This window comes from Colius striatus, chromosome 3, assembly GCF_028858725.1.
Source record: "Colius striatus isolate bColStr4 chromosome 3, bColStr4.1.hap1, whole genome shotgun sequence".
Lineage (NCBI taxonomy): Eukaryota > Metazoa > Chordata > Aves > Coliiformes > Coliidae > Colius > Colius striatus.
The window spans coordinates 81,074,770-81,096,477 of record NC_084761.1 but is presented as its reverse complement, the minus strand read 5'-3'; the positions used below and the strand labels follow the sequence as shown (position 1 = coordinate 81,096,477).

General features: G+C 38.2%; 1 protein-coding gene across 2 annotated transcripts in view; it reads right to left on the bottom strand.

The window, feature by feature from the left end:
- Positions 1-923: 923 nt before the first annotated feature.
- The window catches only part of ADGRA3 (adhesion G protein-coupled receptor A3), a 60,162-nt gene continuing 39,377 nt past the window's right edge, over positions 924-21,708 (bottom strand). Inside the window, exons 10-19 of one of the 2 annotated variants that reach the window (XM_061992505.1) lie at positions 19,475-19,624; positions 16,612-16,773; positions 16,144-16,347; positions 14,932-15,145; positions 14,574-14,782; positions 8,819-8,943; positions 8,179-8,302; positions 4,989-5,134; positions 2,696-2,791; positions 924-2,494 (exon numbers count right to left, since the gene is read on the bottom strand). In XM_061992505.1, the coding sequence (XP_061848489.1) occupies positions 1,252-2,494; positions 2,696-2,791; positions 4,989-5,134; positions 8,179-8,302; positions 8,819-8,943; positions 14,574-14,782; positions 14,932-15,145; positions 16,144-16,347; positions 16,612-16,773; positions 19,475-19,624 (2,673 nt within the window). In that variant the 3' untranslated portion in view covers positions 924-1,251. The remainder of the gene's footprint in view (positions 2,495-2,695; positions 2,792-4,988; positions 5,135-8,178; positions 8,303-8,818; positions 8,944-14,573; positions 14,783-14,931; positions 15,146-16,143; positions 16,348-16,611; positions 16,774-19,474; positions 19,625-21,708) is intronic. The other variant, XM_061992506.1, reaches the window with a different exon arrangement.

Sequence of the window (21,708 nt, the reverse complement as noted above, 5' to 3'; positions counted from 1 at the left end):
ATCTTGTTTACATTGAAGTGTCAGCAAATATGGAAAATGATACTCATAACCAACAAATACTCTATTGTATATTTCACTCTACATTAAAATATTTTACCTTGACACTAATTTTTGTAATTATGCTGCAATTAAATTTAAATTAAGTGTTTATTTGAACTACTGCTTGTATTTTTCAAGATTTACATTACTGCAAAAGACTGCATGCTTTAGCTATTACTGCTGCAGGAGTCTACATGCTTTTAAAAATTGATAACCTTATCAATATAGCTCTGTTACTGAAACTTTTTGTTTATAAACAAAAATGGTGTACAGTATTGGAAATTCTGCAGATTGTCACATACAGGTGAGTAAGAGTGAACTTTCAACTCAAAAGTCTCTTGAGAGAGGCTTGTACAGTGATCCTGAAGGCCTTGCTTTGCACACTGATCACATTCTGAACAGACTAACCCATTGCCACCTCCCAAAAACTGTGCTATTATTCTTCCACACTATTACAACTGAATGAGTTCTGACATGTACTGTCGACTTTTGCAAATTAGCACCTACTGTCTGTGAACATTCGTAATTACAAATGATTAAAACAAATTAAAAATAACCATCTCAGACAATTATGAAGGCAATAGAGTATTATCCCAAAACATTACCAAATAAACTAAAACAGGCCACAGTCATCTAAAAATACAACTTACACAACCGCTACAAAACAATGATTTTGGAGTAAACAAGTTGTTTGTATAGTAAAATTATCTTTAAAATGCAGCTTATTCTTCTCAAACAACTAGCTAAATTATCTGCATCTATTTCAGATTCCTAACATTTCCCTTAGTAAGTGAAACTTCAGATACTGAAGCAGTAAAATCACCATGAAATTTAGTGCAGCGATCTTTAAAAAACCCAACAAGTGCAACATTGGACTGCTGGGGAAAATACTATTTATTATACATTTAAATACAAATCTGAAATGTGTTGTGGACACATCTGCAGGGTTACAGGAGAAGAAAAAATGTACAAAGTTACGTTCTGCATCTCAACACTGATGCTTCAAGACAAAAAAATTCACAAAACACCAAGAGTTCACCTTTGTAAGAACAGCAAAGATAATAATGCATAGGATCTTTAGCTTGGCAGATTATCTTTGTTCCCTCTCTGGGTCAAGTACCTTGAGTTTGTAAACCATCTTAAAAGTGTTAACAGCTTTAAGGAATGTGAATTCACAGTTCACAGGGATTTGTCTCGCAATGAAATACAATGCTACACAGTAGTTTCGTGTTTCCATAACCCAGTTCTAATATTCCCAGTACTGTCTGCAGTGAGCAAGGGTCCATCCTGAGCGCTGCTTTTAAGTGGTCCGTTCTGAATGGCTAAATTTAAACCATAAGATTTTTGTTGGTTTTCAAGTTCAACCGCTATTGGTTTCCTTAGAAGATCTTTTTTGTTGTTGGCAGTTATTGTTTTTTCAGTATTTCTGCTACTTTTTGGAAGCGTGCTACAAGCATCACTGCTGTCTTGTTGAGACTGGTTATACTGACGTTCTCTATATGCCAAATAGGCTCTTCGGCTTCTTGAATGCCCTTCGCTGTTGCTTTGCCGACTCTTAGGTAAGCCATTCTGCACGCTTCCTTCCACGCTTGTGGGCACATCATATGCATATTCCCTCAGCACTGCCAGCCTGCTAGCACGATGCCCCTTGCTTCTGTTCTTATGATGCCGACTTGGATGTCCGTTTGTCCGAAACTGTACCTCTACGGGAGCTATGTGCATTTTGATATCATTATCCACTGAATGTTCAGTGAGACTGTTATCAAGTTGAGGACCTGTGTTCAAGGGCAGAGAAGTAGGGTGGCACTGAGCTGCTGCAGCTTGTAAATTAGTTAGTTTACAACCTTGAGAAGAATTTTTTAGGCTTGATGCACTTTTATTCGTGCAGGAAGACTCTGCACTGCTGTTGGTGCATTTAGGGGCCTCTCCGTTGGTTCCACTGGAACTGGAGGGCTGAACGTTTACTTGCACCGAATATGTACTCCTTCCGGGGCAACAAGTCATTATCCACGCATGCCTGACATCTTCCCTGTTAACACAGTGGTGCACCATAAGAAAGGCACTGAGGCTTAAACACGTTGCCCCGAAAAAACAGCTGAAGATCAGGTCCATGGGATAATACAGGGAAACTGACAGAGCTCCAAAGATCCACAGAGCGACATACAAAAGCAAAGTAAGGCCCACTCCCAGCAGCTGTGCTTGAAAACTGTGCTCATTCTCCAAAGCAGACGTGGAAATTAGTGACAGTGACAATGAATCTTGATGACCCAGTTCACCATTTTCGTTGGTGGCCAGACGCTGCTGCTCTTCAATGGGCTCCTTCAGTTCGTATTTACGTTCAGGGTGACGTTTTAGCTGTATGAATATGCTGAGAAAATACATGCAGTTTACAAAAATTATAAAGCTAGCTGGTCCATAAAACGCTCCTAAGCTGGGTTCCCAAGTCATCCAGCAACTGCAAAAGAAACAAACCAAAGAATTAGAAATTAATGTCTTCTCTCAAGTTACTTATGGTTTATCAGCCCATAATGGTACTTTGAAATTATCTTGGCTGAGTCACATTTTCTGGAAGAATCAGAATTAATAGCACCAAATATTTAAGATAAAGTAAACCCATGAATTCTCATGACAGAGCTCTCAATTATATGGTACTTACTAAGGAGCATTAGGTCTGCTGCCGTAATTTCGGATGTTTGCTGCTGCTGTTATCCCACAAACTATGATAGGGATCCCTCCACCAATAAGGTAGAACCTACAAAGTAAAGCAAGTATATCAGTGGCTGCTTATTGACAACAGATTTTATTTAGGCACCATGAAGGAAGTGAGAGTCTTTCAGGATACTAGAAATATGCAAGTTCTTTAAAAAAAGAAATAGGGTGAATCAGGTTGCAGCTTCTGCAAAATCATTTATTTCTACGTCTTTCTCACTACATTATTTTCCCTCCTGCTGTAAATCACCTCTCTCTTGCAGCTGCACACTGCCCTCAGGCATGGAATTAAGTTATATGTGCCTAGAAGGAGGAAGCAAAAGCTGGCAGGTGAGAGTTGTAAACTGCTGGAAGAGAATATGCTAACTTAGAAGGAAAACAGTAAGTGGTATGTCTCTTGGTCCAGAGATGACCATTATAGCTACTATGTTCAAAACATCAGACCTAAGAACGCTTGTTGTTTGACTTTTTCACGTGCGGAGGACTTTAGGGGGTGATGTTGGCTTTATTGATTTATTTTTAAACAGACTCTGACCTCATAGTACATATCACAGAATCACAGAACTGGCATGAAGTTTTTCACAGTTAAATAATTCCAAGCAGTGCTGCACCACCTTCTCAACATGGCTACCGTGAGTCACAGCAAGTCTCCCCTCTAAACTCTTTTTCTGCCTCATTCACGATTTGAGACAAAGTCCCATTAACAGACTGAAACAAATATCACTGACAAAATATCTTACATGCAATAAGTTTCCCAAAATAGAGAATAAAGCTTATCTATGCTAGAGGGGAAAAAAAAAACTTAACATGTATAAAGTCCATCCTCAGAAAATACCTACAGGAACAGAACATCAGCATAAACATGAAGTCTGCTTAGCATCTCTAAGGTAAACTTTAAACCCGAAGAACAATAAACCAGTTGAAAAGACAAGTAAATTAAATCATTCTATGGGTGTTCCATGCAAGAACATCACACATTTGACTGAGAAAATCCTGATCTACAAGGCGTTTGCCCTGTTACGATACTTGTCTCCAGAGTTACTGCCCCTACCACAGATAAGGTGTCCAGATCTGAAACGTTTACATATGTGTTTATGTCTACACGGAGACAAGCGTGTGAGGCTGGTAATTTTACTGTAACACGTTCACAGAATGGTAGAGAGGTTGGAATAGACCTTTAGAGATCATCTAGTCCAAAGCAGGAAGTCCATGGCAAGTCCTAGGGCATCTTTTTTTAAAGGAGTCACAAGCGGTGTTCCAAAGACTACTCAGTACACTGCAGAAGGCACACAGCTGCTGACAGCCATGATATCCTACAACCATTACAACTGATTGACTCTTTCTTAAGCGAAAAAAAGTAAGAGTTAAGTGTTGTCTTTGCTTTCCTTAAGTAGTACAAGTATTAACTCTTCTAACATATCAACTAAATATTTCTATATTCTATATGCTTCCATAGTACTGTAAATTTTTGCTGATGATATTCAGAAAAGCATTTTTGATTTTCTGCAGTCTCTGTACTTAAAAAAACCCCCAAGCTTTCTATAGTTACCTCAAGCTTTTTAAAGATTTACCTACAACAAATCAAAGTTAATCAACTTCTGCCACCTTGTGGAGAAATTCAGTTTAGCAGGTTTTAATTAACACCCAGAGTCTCAGTAAGCTACATGAACAAAGTGTATTCATGTTTTCGATTAAAAATATTTCACATCAGGTAAATTTCACAGATTAGTTTGTCCCATTTCAGCAATGTATTTCTAAATGTTTTAAAGGAATGTCTCACAAAGAACATCATTTTGGTAATGAGTGATAGCTATTTTTCAAATAATTTGTAAGCAATCTTTGGAAAACATTTAACCTTATTTACTTAAATTGAAGTGTTTCTTAATTATGTGACAGTACAGTTCTCTACATTTTGTCTTCTACAAAAATTTAATGGGTAGTGTTACTATCTAGAGTACTATTTAAAGTTCCAGTGGTGATGCTATCAATTTCTTAATTCACAAAACAAGAGCAGATCATTGCAACACTAATATGTTAAGACCAATCACCCTTCACCTTATCCTCCTTAATATAAAGCTGAGGAACAGAAAAATCTGGAAAAGACTTCACAGACCTGGAAGGAAAATTTTCTGTAAAAGGCACTGATGAAAAAATAGTAGTGACCTGTTATATTTTCTGGTCAGAATATAAGCATGGCAACCTGGGAAATAACAAGTTGCAGAAACAAACAATAGGCTCACCTCAGCATTGGCCTCGGTGGAGGAGGTGGCTCATCAGGATCTTGACATCTTTTTGCTTTTTTGGTTACTTGCTTGTAAATATTACGAGAGGTCACTCCCAGCCAGAGTACTGTTGCAAGAGTGGAATAATGGAGAATTATCCCAACCTTAAATAAAACAAAAAAGACGCCTTAAAGCTTTATTTTCTACCAAGTTAAAACAAGAATTATTTCACACACAACTTCAGCTGAGCTTTTAAAAAAATCGGGCAAGAGAAGAAAAAGCTCTCTTGTTTAATATGACTGTTTTAAAATGGCAAATCATTGTGGTTTGCAAAAAAGCAAAAGAAGTTATGCAAACTCATCCTCCCATTCGTTGAGTACAGAAAAGCTATACAGGTGCAGTTGTCTCTAGTGCAAGGAGGAAGATAGTTGCTAGATGGTATTTTTAAGATTATAGTTCAACCATAGACTTTGGGAAGCTTTACAAAACACTTCAAAATGTCTTGTGTTACAGATATTTAAATTGAAAAAGGGAAGAGTAAGGTAATGACATCATGGTGGACAGTGGCAAAATACAGACAGTTAACACTCATCAGTGACTTTAACACAAAGCAGAAAAACCCAAAACGTCATACTTTAGATACCTAACCAGCCCCAACAGTAATGCAAATGACTGGGCACAACTGTTAAGGAAACAATTGAGAAAATGTTAATAAAGTGTCACGTCCTTTTTACATCTGCCTTGTTTTATAAACTGAACATTGTTTCCTTTTAAGAAGTTCCATGAATTCCCAAGTCCCTGAGATTTTGTAGAGGAAAGGCACAACCTGTTTGTCCTGTATTTCCTTACTTATAAGCCACACACACACATATATGTTTATAGATGTAGATATATGGGGGGGTTTGTGTGCAGACATATGCATGCCAAACAGAGTAGTATTCATATTTGTAGGAGAAAGATCAGGATGTATTTTACTGTAACACTTTCAACTGTCAATCTAATAACTACTGTAACCCAACAAGGTGAGCCTGGTGGGGAACGAGAAGCTCAAGGGCAGCTTTGGCTGCAGTGACCATGAAATGCTGGAGTTCAGGATCCTTAGGACAGTGAGGAGGGCACACAGCAAGCTCCTACTCTGGACTTAAAGTGGATTTTGTCATCTTCAGGGACCTGCTTGATGGAGTATCATGGGATAAAGCCCTGGAGGGAAGAGGGGTCCAAGAAAGCTGCTTAATATTCTAGGATCATCTCCTCCAAACTGTTGGAAATTATGCATTCCAACAAAGAGGAAATTGGGGAAAAACACTAGGAGGCCTTCATGGATGAACAAGGAGCTCCTGGAGAAACTCAAACATGAAAAAGAAACCTGTAGAGGGTGGAAGCAAGAACAGGTGGCATAGGAGGAATACAGAGAAATTGAGCAGTCAGGGATCAGGTTAAGAAAGCTAAAGCCCTGACAGAATTAAATCTGGCCATCAAAAGTATCAAGGGGATACTTTTGGAAGAGGAAGAAAAAAAAAGTTTCTTTAGATACATCGGTGATAAAAGGAGGACTAGGGAAAATGTGGGCCCTGTCCAGAAGGCAAGAGGAGATCTGGTTAATCACGACATGGAGAAGGCTGAAGTACTCCATGAATTTTTGCCTCAGTCTTCACTGGCAAGTGCTCCAGCCACACTGCCCAAGTCACAGAAGGCAAAGACAAGGACTGGGAGAGTGAAGAGCCACCCACTGCAGAAGACCAGGTTCAAGGCCATCTAAGGAGACTGAGGGTGCACAAGTCCATCAGACCCGAGGAGATGCATTCAAGGGTCTGGAGGGAACTGGCAGGTGAAGTAGTTATGACATTAGCCATTATATCTGAGAAGTCATGGCAGTCCAATGAAGTTCCCAGTGGCTGGAAAAGGGGAAACAACCTCCATTTAAAAAAAAAAAAAAAAAAAAAGAAGAGGATGACCCCAGGACCTACAGGCCAGTCAGTCTCACCTCTGTGTCTGGCAAGATCATGGAGGAGATCCTTCTGGAAACTATGCTAAGGCACATGTAAAATAAGGTGATTGGTGACAGCCACCATGGATGGCTTCACTAAGGGTAAATTGTGCTGGACAAATTCAGTGGCCTTCTATAATGAGGTTACAGTGTTGGTGGATAAGGGCAAAGATATCTACTTGTACTTGTACAAAGCATTAGACAGTGTCCTGAGTAATATCCTGGTCTCTATATTGGAGAGACATAGATTTGTGGGATGGACCACTTGGTGTGGAAGGAACCGTCTGGAAGGGCAGACTCCGAGTTGCGGTCAGTAGCTCAAGGCCCAAGTGGAGAGCCGTGAGGAGTGGTGTTCCTCAGGGGTTGGTATTGGGACCAGCACTGTTTAACATCTTTGTTGGGGTGACATGAGCAGTTGGATTGAATGCAATCTTCAGCAGGTTTGCTGATGACACTAAGCTATGTGGTGTATTTGACACACTGGAGGGAATGGATGTCATCCAAGAGGGACCTTGACAGGCTTTATAGGTGTGCCTGTACAAACCTCATAAAGATCAACATGGCCAAGTGCAAAGTCTTGAAGACAGGTCAGGCAATCCCAAACAAAGATACAGGCTGAGTAGAGAATGGACTGAGAGCAGCCCTGGGTAGAAGGACTTGGGGGTGTTGATGAGAAGCTCAACATGAGCTATCAATGTGCACTTGCACCCAGAAGGTCAACTGTACCCTGGGCTGCATCAAAAGCAGTGTGGACAGCAGGTCGAGGGAAAGGATTTTGCCCCTCTACTCTGGTCTCCTAAGACTCAACCTGCAGAGCTGTGTCCAGCTCTGGAGCCCCCAGTGTAAGAAGTACGTGGACCTGTAGGAGCAGGCCAAGAGGAGGCCATGAAGATGATCAGAAGGCTGGAGCATCTCTCCTATGGTGACACATAGAGAGGTCTAGGTTGTTCAGACTGGAGAAGAGAAGGCTCTGAAGAAACCTTATAGCAGCCTTCCAGTATCTAAATGAACTAGTTTATCTTCCTGTCTGGATAAATACACAAGAGGAACTTTTAAGGTAAAAAACCAACCAAACAAAAATTGTTTTTTTTGGTCTAAATTTTACATTCTGAGGAAAATACCTGTACAGTGCTTCTCTTTTTTAGGAGACAAGAGAGTGTATATGCATATAGGAGAATAAACTGGTAACTAATTTTTTCAAGTGTTTGCATGTTTACTTACTGCTTGGCAAATGCTGGCATTCCTAGTCTGGGTTATGCCTCCAATGAACATCACACATGTCAGGAAAATATGAAAGCTCAGGTTGACTAGCATATGCCAACTTTTTACACTGATTCTGATCACGCTGTTGAAAGAAACAAATTGGACAACATAAAACACAGCTGCATTATTTTCTTTTGAAAACCAGCAAGATACATTTGTGATAAATGAGATATAATTACTGTTAATGATTGTTTGACTATCATATACTTTGTATACTTTGTCTATCACAAGAAATTAAAACACCTTCCTATTAACTGGTTTTATACAACTACTTGGGGCTTGATTAAAAAATGTAGGCTTCAAGCTTTCACATCAACAGAAGCGTAAAAGCCTGAAATTTATTAAAGTCTATCATCATTCTTGAAAAGTCTCTAATTCTTTTGCTTCATGAACTAAGACAAATGGTTATGAGTACTAAACAGTCATCCTGAAGAACAGATGAAATAGTTACTTCCTTAACTGTCACAGTTACATCAACAAGTTTCATAGGAAGAAAAATCAGAAATGTAGATTGCTATATCATGTTCCTGTCAAAACCAAACAGTAGTACTATGCACTATGAAAGTAATTTTTTTAGTCTATTAATTTTGATTCATACCTGTGATGGTATATGTAGCTGACTATGATCATCAAGAGGCACATTAGCAAAACCACAGCAGTGGCATAAATTACTGGATGCAAAAGATCAGCTGGCTGTGTATACAATTCACCTCCTGTCAAGTCCTGACAACAAAAACAAAATTAACGTTAGTCCATCTTCTCTTTATTTTGTGGGAGTAGGGGGAATGGCAGGGAAAGCAAAATTAAAAAGTAATAGGAGCCCTCTAGAAATCCCTTTATCCCCACCACAACCCTGACCCTCCAGTTATTTATTATTTGATGTTCCTGGCTTTCTTCCACAACTACCTGCTATTTTGGCTGACCTTTATAAATGCCGACACACATCTTATAGAACATTTACAATTTCATGTATGCTTGAATATACAGACATGTTCACAGCTTACAGACACACCTTTTTTCTCCTTCTTAAGATGGTTATCGCACATAGATGCATAGCACATAGAACAACTGTATGTTTCAGTTACTGTCTTCTGCAACAACTCAAAGAAGGGCCCCCAACAAGTTTGCAGGTGATGCGAACTGTGGAAGTGACTGGGGAAATGATTAGGAAACAGGGATGACTAGCAAAAATGATCAATACATCAGGGGATATTTAGAAGGATGTTGGCTTGCCAGAGATATAGGTTGATAAAACATAATGATATTTAGGAAAAAAGAAAGTGAAAAGGTTTGTATTTTGGATGGAATAACCTCATGCATGCAGTAATACTGGCAGGGTGCTGGACTGAATAGAAACAAACCAAAGAACCACTTGAGGGTATTGGTAGACAAAAGCTGATGACAAACACGCAGTGTACTTGTACCCTGAAGCCACACTCTACTGTACTACCAAAACCACAGCAAGAAGGTGAAGTGATGATTCCCTTCTGTTCACCACTAGGAGATGACCTTGACTTCAGCAAGGCTTTTGACATTGTCTCCCATTACATCCTCATCAGAAAGCTCAGGCAGTGTGGCTTGGATGAGTGGACAGTGAGGTGGATCAAGAGCTGGTTGAATGACAGAGCCCAGAGGGTGGTGATCAATGGCATAGAGTTGAGTTGGAGACCTGTGACCAGTGGAGTTCCACAGGGATCGGTTCTGGGGTCAGTCTTGTTCAATATCTTCATCAACGACCTGAATGAGGGGACAGTGTACCCTCAGCAAGTTGGCTGGTGACACCAAACTGGGAGGACTGGCTGGTTCCCCGGAAGGCTGTGCTGCCATTCAGTGGGATCTCGACCGACTTGAGAGTTGGGCAGAAAGGAACCTCCTGAGGTTCAATAGGGACTAGTGCAGAGTCCTGCATTTGGGAAGGAACAACCCCATGTACCAGTACAGGCTGGGGGTCGAACTGCTGAAGAGCAGCTCTGCAGAGAGACACCTAGGAGTCCTGATTGATAATAAAATAAATATGAGCCAGCAATGTGCCCTCATGGCCAAGAAGGCCAATGGCATCCCGGAATGCATCAAGAAGATTGTGGCCAGCAGCTCAAGGGAGGTTCTGCTCCCCCTCTACTCTGCCCTAGTGAGGCCTCATCTGGAATCCTGTGTCCAGTTCTGGGCTCCTCAGCTCAAGAGGGACAGGGAACTTCTGCAGAGAGTCCAGCGCAGGACCACCAAGATGATCAGGGGACTGGAGCATCTTTCATATGAGGAAAGGCTGCAGGAACTGGGGCTGTTTAGTCTGGAGGAGACTGAGGGGAGATCTTATTAACATTTAGAAATATCTAAATGGTGGGCGTCAGGAGTTCGGGACATCCCTCTTTTCTATAGTAGCTAGTAACAGGACAAGGGGTAATGGGATGAAGCTGGAACACAAAAAGTTCCACCTAAACATAAGAAAAAACTATTTCACTGTGAGGGTGAAGGAGCAGTGGCACAGGCTGCCCAGAGGGGTTGTGGAATCTCCTTCCTTGGAGGTCTTCAAGACCTGCCTGGACATGTTCCTATGCGACCTGATCTAGGTGAACCTGCTTCTGCAGGGGAATTTGACTAGATGATCTCTAAAGGTCCCTTCCAACCCCTGCCATTCTATGATTCTATGACCTTTGCAGAACTGTCTTCAATTTGAGGCTCCCCAGTACAAGAAAGCACTGACATACTGTATGAAGCAAGTCTAACATACCATTGGGATGATTAGCAGACTGAGGCAAAGCTCATTATTATATTTAACTACCTACTAGGATGGTGTAAAAGAAGACTGAGTTTGACTGAGTTAAACTCTTTTTGGAGATGAGCCATGAAATCACAAATCAAGCAATAAGCATGATCAACAATGTAGAAAATTCTGATCAGATATAGGAACAAAATTCTGATGAAAGTGATTGATACTGCCCAGAAACACTGTGTAATCTGTCCTTGGAGCTTCTCAAAGCTTGACTGACTATAGTCTGGAGCAATAAGAACTGACTTTGAAGATGACCAAACCTCAAGAAGGTAAGTGGACCAAATGACACCCAGATGTTCCTACCAGACTGCTGTTCTATGATTACTGTTAGACCAGAACAGATAGTTGATAACTCTCATGGAATTTCATAGCTTTTTAGCGTGATTCAAGTTTTTCTGAAGGCATTCAAAGTGTTACTCAAGGAGTACGCCCAAAATGGAGCCTTGGACTGTTAAATTTAACATCTGAGGAGTGCAAGATGAAATAATTCTGTTTGGATCACAGAATCTTAAGGATTGGAAGGGATCTTGAGAGAACATCTAGTCCAACCCCCTTGCCAGAGCAGGACCACCTAGATTAGGTCACAAATGCCATTACAATTTACTATAGTTCCATTTCCACAGTGGCAATAAATACTGAAAAAAAAAAACCCTTCAGTCCCTTCCAGCAAAAAATAAAACAAATTTGTCTAAGATTAATGGAAAAAATGTACTAAAAATAATTTTTCACCAGATAGGATACAGAAAGTTCTCTCATCCATAATTCTGAACGAGAATTCCTCTTAAGCCTCCCAAAATTTGCTGGGAAAAGGAGAACAAATTTGCCATTCACAAAGAATAGCAGAACATTAGGAAGAAGCTTCAGTTTGTTTTGAGAAAAATCACAGTGATATACAATCTGTTTTTAAGGTTAAGGTGGATAATTTGATTTCACAGACAGGAGAAGAGTTCTTGAATTCAGGCTTACAATTACATTAGAGTCAGCAGTCTCTTCACCACTCCTTCAATTGTTCTTTCATCAGAATTTAAGTTTATTATTCCTAACTCACCAAGCTCATTTCAAACTAATTTAATCAGATTGTCAGTTTGATTTTTATGTATTTGGTTTTCTTTGGCACCTGGAGAAAATACTCTGAGAAAGATCAAAAGATACTATGCCTCAGGCATCCAGCATCATCTGATTTCAACACTACCCATGACCCAGTTGATATCCAGCTGGAGATCTCTCAGAACTCATTATTGTTACAAGCATGAGCAAACGTAGCATCATACACAGCCAGTGAATATAGAAAACCAGAAGTGTAGAATTCCTGTTGCTGCTTCCAGATTGGTGACAGGTAACAAAATGTCATGCATGTATTGATGTGAACTGAAGAGTACAATACCTACAAAATTGCAATAATTACAATAATCATCTAATATATCTGAGCAAATTTAGTATGCCTAGCCTAGCTAGAAAAGGCCTTGACCCAGTATTCACACAATCAAGGGAATTCTTTCCATTCACACTGACATTTTTAAATCAGACCTACTAAAAGCAGTGAGGGAAGATAATATTGTTTCTGAGCTAAACTAATCCTAAATAATAATAATAAAAAATATTATCAATAAAATATAGTAGAGATGACACTAAGAAAAAACATTGGGCATGCATAACCAACAAGAAGAATCTTCTTGTCAACTACCATTGCTGGTGTTTTTTCCCCCCTCTGCTCAGAACAATGATATTTCAACTGAGCCTAACTGGTTCTCTCTTCAATTAATAAACAGTAGTTAAAATGTTACAAAATGTTATAACTATCTTCCTAAATCACTAGATTAGAAAACTATGCACACAGTTACAGCTTCCTTATCAGAGAGGACTTTACATTATGTTCTGAAATGTGTGAAGGTCAGCACATTACAACCTGCTTACTTTAGTACATATGTGTGTAAAACTAAAGTAGACTAAAGAGGAGTGAAATAACTCTGCTCAAGTCATTCGCCATCCAGGTAGGACGATGGAATACTCCATTCAGATCCCCTCTGCCACTACTGTCCATGTATTTGATGTTAATGACAAATTCTGAATTAAAAGCCAAACTTCTAAAAACAGAACCCAAAAGAACTTCCCATGAGACTGGGACCAGAACTCAGACTTACGTGACACTGGGAGTCTACAAATGGAATAGGCAGTTATTATATAGAAAGACACTATGAAAACTCTTTTAAGCAGCTACTTGGACATGCAGAGCTTTTGCAGTGTGTTAACTGCATGCAAAGATCATCTAACAGATAAACATTACTCTGTCTTCCCTCCACCTAACCCCGCCCCCTCCCCAGCCCCTACAGCCTAAAGTTTTGGGAAGTAGCTAAACATTTCTGGAATAGCAGTTTTGAGCAAACATAGAATGACTTACCACTGGCAAAAAGGAAGATGACCCTTCCTCTAACTTTATTGATTTCTGATAGTCAACAGCTCTCTATATATTTCACAGTACGATACTGATATAATCTTACCATGTATTAATTTAGAAATAGTGATTTACAGCAGCAGATTGAATATGCTCTTCATTTTTCTTCCTCCAGATGGCAGAAATGTGACCAATTTAAAGCATACTCTCTTTACATGCATACTACACATACAAATGAAGTTTAATTCTGGTTTTAAGAATGCTGCTTTTTTACTGAAAAGATCATGTATTTTTAAAATATCCAAGAAGCGAACTGTAGGATTATAACAGTTTAAAGCAGTTTAAACAGTACCTTCAGAGGTAAAATGAAAAGTTCTTCTCTGTGAGCTATTTTAAGAAGCTTGGCACGTAAATAAAATTTATTTCTGTTTAGCTTTTTGGTGTTCTTCTATTTAGTTATCTTAAGAGGAAGACTTCAGAAACTTTGAGTTGCAAAGCAAGAGCAGCAACTTCTTGTGCACCGATTATCATAAAGGTATCCTCTTTCTTCCAGTTAAGATTACATAAAAATGTATGTTTAGTTTACTTAGATCACATTAACTCCAACAAGTGTAAATTTGGCATGGGTTTCAAGTTCACAATATTTCCTAAAGTTCTCAATAATTCACTGAGTTTCCTACTAGCCTACCATTTTTATGTATCACATTTTATCACTCGGTATCTGTGGTGATGACAGTCATGAGCTGTAAAAAGGGAAGCTTCTCAGGGTAAATTCTGAAATGAAGAGCTCTGGCAACAAAGAGAGAAGAAATCCTACTTCTTAACTGTAGAGTACTAAAAGAAAGTGTTTCACTCCATCCTTCGACTACCACTATATTTTAGGACTGGTTAACTATTTTCTTGACATCAATATATGAAGACTAGAGTTCAGATACTATTTTTTAAGCAATTTTTAAAAAATATTTTGGATACTACCTAAAAAAAAAAATCATCTAGGAACACTCTGACAGATCTCCACTCAAACCTCCTCTTATACAACATTTTTATCAGCACAAGCAAAAACCGAAGACTTATTTCCTACGTCTAGTTTTATATTAAATGAATGAATGACCATTTTCTTTACTGCAAGGAAATACAGAAACAGACTTGCATTTTGAATATTTTAAAGTTCTTAATTCCTAACTGTCATACCATTAAAACTGCATAGTTGCTGAGGGAGTAGCACTGAATGTTGGTAACGTTTTCATCGGACAGCAGTATGCGACAACCATCAGATTTCCATCCGCCTTGTCCATTCAGGAGATCAAAGTCCCACTGAGCTGCAACAGCATCTGCTCCATGCGCAATGCGTCGCAGGGTCACATTGATAGGAACATGGTGACTGGCTACGTTTAAACCATCTGTTAGGAAAGAAACACAGCTGCACATTAATTTCTCGAAGTGTAACACATTAAGTGCTAGAAACTGTTGACTAAGATATACACTAGACAAAACAAAGACTTAAACATTTCTTATTTTTAAAGACCATAAGAAAGTAATAAGAACAAACCAATCTTCGCAAGAATAACCGGTGTCACGACTGTACGACGCTTCCCATTGTCGGCCAGATTTGTCGAGTTCCCCGTTGCTGGAAAAAGCTTTCCATTACGAAATGCAATAAGCTGAAGCTTGTAGACAGACTCATCTGCTGGTCTGATTTCTCTTTTCTGCTTTTGGGTGAAAAGGGAAGCTGGCAATTGAATAGAAGCCTCTACAATTGTGTTCTAAAAAGAAACAGATTTTTAAAGTTTTAAAGAGAAAATGAAGTTTATTTGACAGTGTTTTCCAATAGTTAATGATAAAATAGTTGAATCAAGTTACTAGAGACTTAGTTTTTTAAAAAGAAAAAGTCAAGATTCTGTAGTCATCTTACTTGTTACAGAGAGTAAAGTTGAAGTTGTTATCAGTAAACTATGACAACAGTTTTCTGGATTAGGCTGTTGGCAACTAGAAGCAGCAACCAATACAACCAGACAAATAACTGCTGTAATAGTACATTAATACCATTCAAAATGAAATACTGTATACAGGTGTTTAACTTGCATATAAACTATACTTGGGTAGAGAACCATGCCTGCAATTTCACAGCATTACATATATATATTTTCAAATAGATACCCTGCAGTGACATTAAGGCACATTAAGTGATAAAAGCAAACTGGCACGAAGGCGAATGTAACTGAACAAATACTACAGAACTGAGGAAGCAGGAAGTGTTCTCATCTGTAGACATTCATATACATGCATGTGAGGGTGTCTGTACATGTACACATACAAATAAAACTAACTTTTCAAGTCCATTGTCTACTTTGTGCTTAATTACAGTATCAGTCTGAGCAGAATATTCCAGATATTTAAGGAGACTGTTAATATCTGTTTTAATATGTAATGAAGGTAAAAATATAGCAAAATAAAGTAAAGTATTATTATGAACTAAGGGGCATTTCAGTTTCCACACTTAGGAAAATATCTGAAAGGATCTTTCAGCCTAAGATATTTTAATAAAGAAGATCACACCTACTCCTTAAAAATTGTGTCCATTAAAAATCTATAATCAAACTCTATTATAGTTTGTCATTTTAATTATCTTTTGATACAGTCATTCTGGACTACACAAAAATACTGCTTTAACATTAGAAATGAATTATGAAAGACTGATTTTGAATTGGTTCATAGTTAAGATATTATTACAAAGTCAGTAGGAAAACAATGAGCACTCAACCTTTAAGGCCAGACTTGATAGCGTATTTGAAACGTTGCACTTAAAGCTCAATTGTTTATCTAGATTTCCATCTGGATCTCTCCTCCCATAATCACTGAGTCCTGTACGGTCGGACGTAGCCACTTTCTGAAATACGGTACATGTCATCCCAGTGAATCCAGCTGCCTTTATTACATAAGCCTCAAGAGCAATATTTGGAGAAAACTGTGATGACAAAAATCAAACGTTAAATAATTTTGAACACGACAGGAAGAATAATAAATCACCTTAATCTTAAAGAGATTCTCTGCCCTAAAAGAAAAAATAAAAAAACAACAAAAAAAACACACTCCAAAATCTGTTTCTTTACCTGGCAAGGATAAATGTGCTCTCCCTACAGAAACAGTAGGCATTTTAGACAATGCCAACATCCACTAAGAAAAATGAAAAGCTATTGAAACTCAAGAGCCAGCAAAATTTGATACTTACAGTGGAATAAACTTGAGCTCCATTTGCAAGCCGATACATGGCAATTTTCTGTAGACACTGCACAATTCTAGTGCAAGCCTTGGCTTCTCTTTGTGCCATCCACAGGACACGTTCATCTGCTAACATGATGTTACTCGCTATGTCCACCATCACGTCCCCAAGCTAAAAGTGAAGAGAAATAAGACATTTGATGTCTTGGAAAGCATTCATCAAGTAGGATTACTATCAGACAATATAAAGCAACTTGTCAGTACAAAAAGTAAAAGGAAGTTGGTCACCACTTGTCACATTGTGTTTGTTACTGAAGGACTTCAGCTCAGATGTCTACCACCATTCAAGAAAACTGTTATGCCAGTGTAATTTATCTGTTTATACTAAACTTAGAAAATAAAAACATGAGACATATCTGTATTTTGTTAAAAGCAAGGACTGTAATACTCGCTATTCTATTGGACTAACTATTTAAAATGACTATTTATAATCAACTTTAAACCTAAAATAAACTATAAATCAACAATAATTGAGTTTGCATAGATAGGAAAGACAATAAGGAAGGAGTAATACAGGCAAAACTGGGCACAAAACCCTTCTGCTTCTCTTCCTTTCACTATGATTGCCTTTTTGTTGATTCCTTCCTTGCTTGCCTTCAATTTTACATGAAAAGTTTTAGGTTGTAAGTTATGAGAGAGCCAAGAAATACCTGTAGGTATCAAGAGCTGCTTTCAAACCACCAATTACATTGTTTTAAGTTTATGCTCACACTCCCTACCCTGTTTGCTGTACATGCTGTACAACACAAACTACAAAGTAAATTATTTAGGTCATGACTACCAAAATTAATGAGCATGTGCATTGACAACATTGACCTACACCCAATTCCCTCAACATTTAAGAAACAGTGACAAAGACTGGACCAAAAGTAAAGGTGTATGTTTTTTTTAGTTGAGCTGACCAAACTGCTTAAATTTTGGGACTGGAATTTTCTGTGCAAAGAGAGACAGGATGAAGAAGACATCTTTTCTCTTTTACCATCCAGGCTTACCTTTTTTTTCCAGAATATTACTAATATTCTAAAAACACAGTAGTTTAAGAAAGAACATAGCAGTTTCTTGTTCTTTTTTAAAAAAATCTTTAACATAAAGGCAGGAACAGGAATATAAAAATAATTACTGTTTTAATAATTGTCTCTTTTAGGGACAGAAGCTACAATAAGTAAATATTCTCAACAACTGACAGGGCCTCTACCAGCATAATCCTTCTCATGACATTCTCAAGAACAAATCACAGTTCAATTAATTGAAGATTTTTATTACGATTTATTACTACTTGAAAACTGGTAGTATGTTTTACACATCAAGAAATGGTCCTTTTACAATAAATGACTGATACTAAGACCTGAAGTTACAGGATTCAAGTTGTTTCATGGTTCATACTTTTAGAAGTATTACACATGATTCTTCCCCTTGCTTAGTAAGGGAGATACAAGTTCTTCCAACTGCACTGTACCTTAAGACATTCTGCTAATAATTTTCTGAACATTTGTCTTCAGTTTGTTTCTTTTTCTGACATGAAAGTTAATAAATGAAGCTTTTTATAATTTATAGTGTTTCTTTTTCAGAATAGCCACTGTAACAAACTAAAGAACTGACAGTAAGATGGAATAAGTAGATACAGCGCCAAGAAAAAGTTTTTACACTAACACCCTAATAAGAAATAACTCTTTAAAATGATTACTAAAAATTAAATGAAACTGCACTCATATTCCTTGAATAACAGCAAATCAAATGCTGACTTCAAATCGAACCAATTAAAGTAAGAAAACACATCACCTAAGATCAAAACTACCTATGAATTCAACTGTCTTTTTTCATATAATCTACTCCAATCACAGCAAAGTAAGGCCTTACTGTGTCACACTATAGACAATAAATCACAGCTGAGAAAAGAATATCCTTACAATGTAACAAATCATGCATCAATCGAAAACTTTTTTTTTTCCACTGGGTATAAACCCAGGGATTTAATGAACTGCTTGTATCATTCCAAAATACACAAACAACAACAACAAAAAAATCCAAGCTATGACTGGAAAAAGGACATTTAGCCTGAAAAACTCTCCAAGGAGTTCTGCAAAAGAATTTACAACCAGCATTTATGGTTTGCCGAGACTAGACTGGGAAATTTGGCTTTTTTTTTTTGCGCAAGTTTAGAACTGCGGCACTGTGGTCTCCAAACACCCAACACGCACTGTACAGTGAGATCAACAAAACCTCTGTTCAGCAATGAAACAGAGAGTTCCTACCCACTAGTGAGACTCTTCAACCACTTGGATTTTTCTCCCCAACAATGAGCGTTCTCTAAGATTCCATTTTAATGTCTTGTCTTATATCCTGCAAGATACAAGAACTAAAAAACTTAGAGATACAGCTCAATACTGAACAATGATAGCCTACCATGGTAGGAGGGGAGAAGATAAGTCTTGTTTTATTCATTATTGAGAGGATCCTCGAGGCTTTCACTATTTGTCTTTTCAAGATAAGAATATACCAATGAAAACCTGTGTGACCCACTCCATAATTAATAAAAATAGACTTATTGTACCTATCTCCCTGCTCCAGTGCTGACCAGAGGTGTTACTCACATCACAGGTCCAGTGAATGCTGGATCATCTCAGCGCGAATGCAAAGTCTGTGACCATGGGTCAGCAACCTCAGGGACCTACTAAACAAACAAAAACATGGAATAGAATCTGATAATCCGCTAACTCTGTGCCTGCATCTAACGTTGAGAAGGTTTCACTGCTCAGAATACTTAAGTATAAACACTTTGATTAACTTAAAGTGATGGCAAATTATCCAGTTACCTCTTTATATTTTTCAGCAAATCTTCCAAATTTCTCTATCATTTCAGCCACAAAAATAACATCCATCTTATCAGAAAAGTTTGCTGCTTCAACAGTATAAGCCAAGAGCTGTCTTGCTGTTGCCACTGCATTAGTAAGGTTCAGCGGCATCTATATAAAGAAGAAACAGAAGTATTCTGAAGTGAAAATTAAGTACAAGATAGAGGAATTAGTTCAGCAACTAACAAATAAGCATTTTCCCCAAAAAGGATAGCAATCCCCACAGAGATCACAGTGCTTGAAGTAGCCAGGGACCATCACCTCTTCTGTTAAGCAAAATAAAACTTCTACAAGTCAGAGAACCAGCATTAGTTCCTGCAGCCAGAAACTAGGTTTGTCCTGTTTTCCCAGAAGGGAGAGAAGCATTGCACCAAAAAAAGGGGAGATAAGACACTCCAAATGTCTAAAAATGCTTATTTTCCTTTGCACCGGAACCTAGGTGTGACAACATAAAGCTCGTAAAATATGGTATTTTATAGTAACAGAAGACAAAAGAAATTAAAACACAACACTGCTACAGAATTCAGTCTTGATTCTGTAACTACAGAAAGCACTTGGAATGAAACACAAAAAAACCTCCCAACAAGATAGATTTACTCTATGACAAATCTTGTGATTTTGTTATTGAAACAAGTACTGTGCTGGAAAATCCTTCATTAAGTACTATGCCACAGCAACACGTCTGAGCTAGCAGGGACCAACAGTGGGAATTTCATGCAGTACAGAGGAATGCTGTGCTAATGTCATCAGGTCATGTTCCGATGCTGTTTTATCCATGATAATCCAAAAATGAGATGTCCCATCTCTGGGTTTTTTTTGGGCATATGGATATCCAGCCTGCCCTACTGAATTTCCAGTGTGTCACATAAGCATAACTACATATTTGTTCCTGGTGGTCTTAGCACTTGCACACAGACTGAAATGCAATAAATGGAAAATTATTTTCCCAAAAGTCACACATTTAAAGGGTAAACAAAAGTTCAAAGTCATAACATACAATGAACAAAGACAATTTTCAAATTCACATATTCTGTTTAATTTCTTTGAACCTGTCCTTTAGATATTAATTTATTTTCACCTAAAACTATACCAGTAGGATACACAAACAAGAGTAGTGAAATATAAATGTTCTTGTATTTAAGTGTTACAGAAGTCTCACTCCATTTTAAACTTATGACCTCTATTTGATTTGAATTGCTTGGCAGAGTTCTGATATTCAAAACAGCTCTGCTACCTTCATGTTAAAAGTCTCTGAAGACACTTAGAGTACTATTACATTTAATATTAGTCTCAAAGAGACAATAAATTTCTGCGTAGAATACTGCTAGACACAGACCTACAAAACAGACCTATAACACATACAAAGAGCAAGGCTGTAAGGAGGAGAAACAATTCCTAAAACCAAAACATGCCACTTAAAATGAAACCTTTGTCAGTGTAGCATACTTGTCTGCATGTATTTAAGTAGATCATAACAAATAATCTATTTCACATATGGAAATTATACTTCTATTTCTGTTTTTCTGAAGATCCAAATCTGACCCACATATTTTAACTTCCTAACGCGAAGCTGACAACTTTCTTCCACAGCTTAATAAACATTGGCTAACCAAAAGCAGTTATAACAAGCTGAAGTAATCCAGGCTCCTGAGTAGCTGCAATTCAGTGTGTTACAGCATGCAGGCAGGAGTGGAATTGAGCTGTTACAGACCTTGTAGGAAACTCTGAATTCTCAGATAAAGAAAAAGCAATCCAGTAACAAAGGCTCTCAATAAGCAGATAGCCAACCTTGCTGTGTCCCGCAGAGGGACAACAAAGGGATCTCCCCAGCATCATCTCCCACCTGCTGACCAGACACTAAGCACATTCCTTACCCCACCCCCCCAGTTCAGCCCTCAAACATGTTTTTTGTGACCAAGCCATGGCATGTACCTCTTGTGCTAGGAATGTAAAGCAGTAGAGCCCAAATAGTTACAAATATCCTTACATTTAACCTCTACCAGAGCAGGTAGTCCTTTCCCTTTCCCTCCCACCCTTTCCATCTTTCTTCTACCGATGTTCTTCAGAGAGCCAGAACAGGAAGGTAAGAAGTTATGTCTGCACTAGTAACTGAACACAAGAGAGAATAAGTCAGCAACAACCCATCCACATAACACACATTTCAATGCTTTTGCTTCAAATCAGACTTAGTCTAA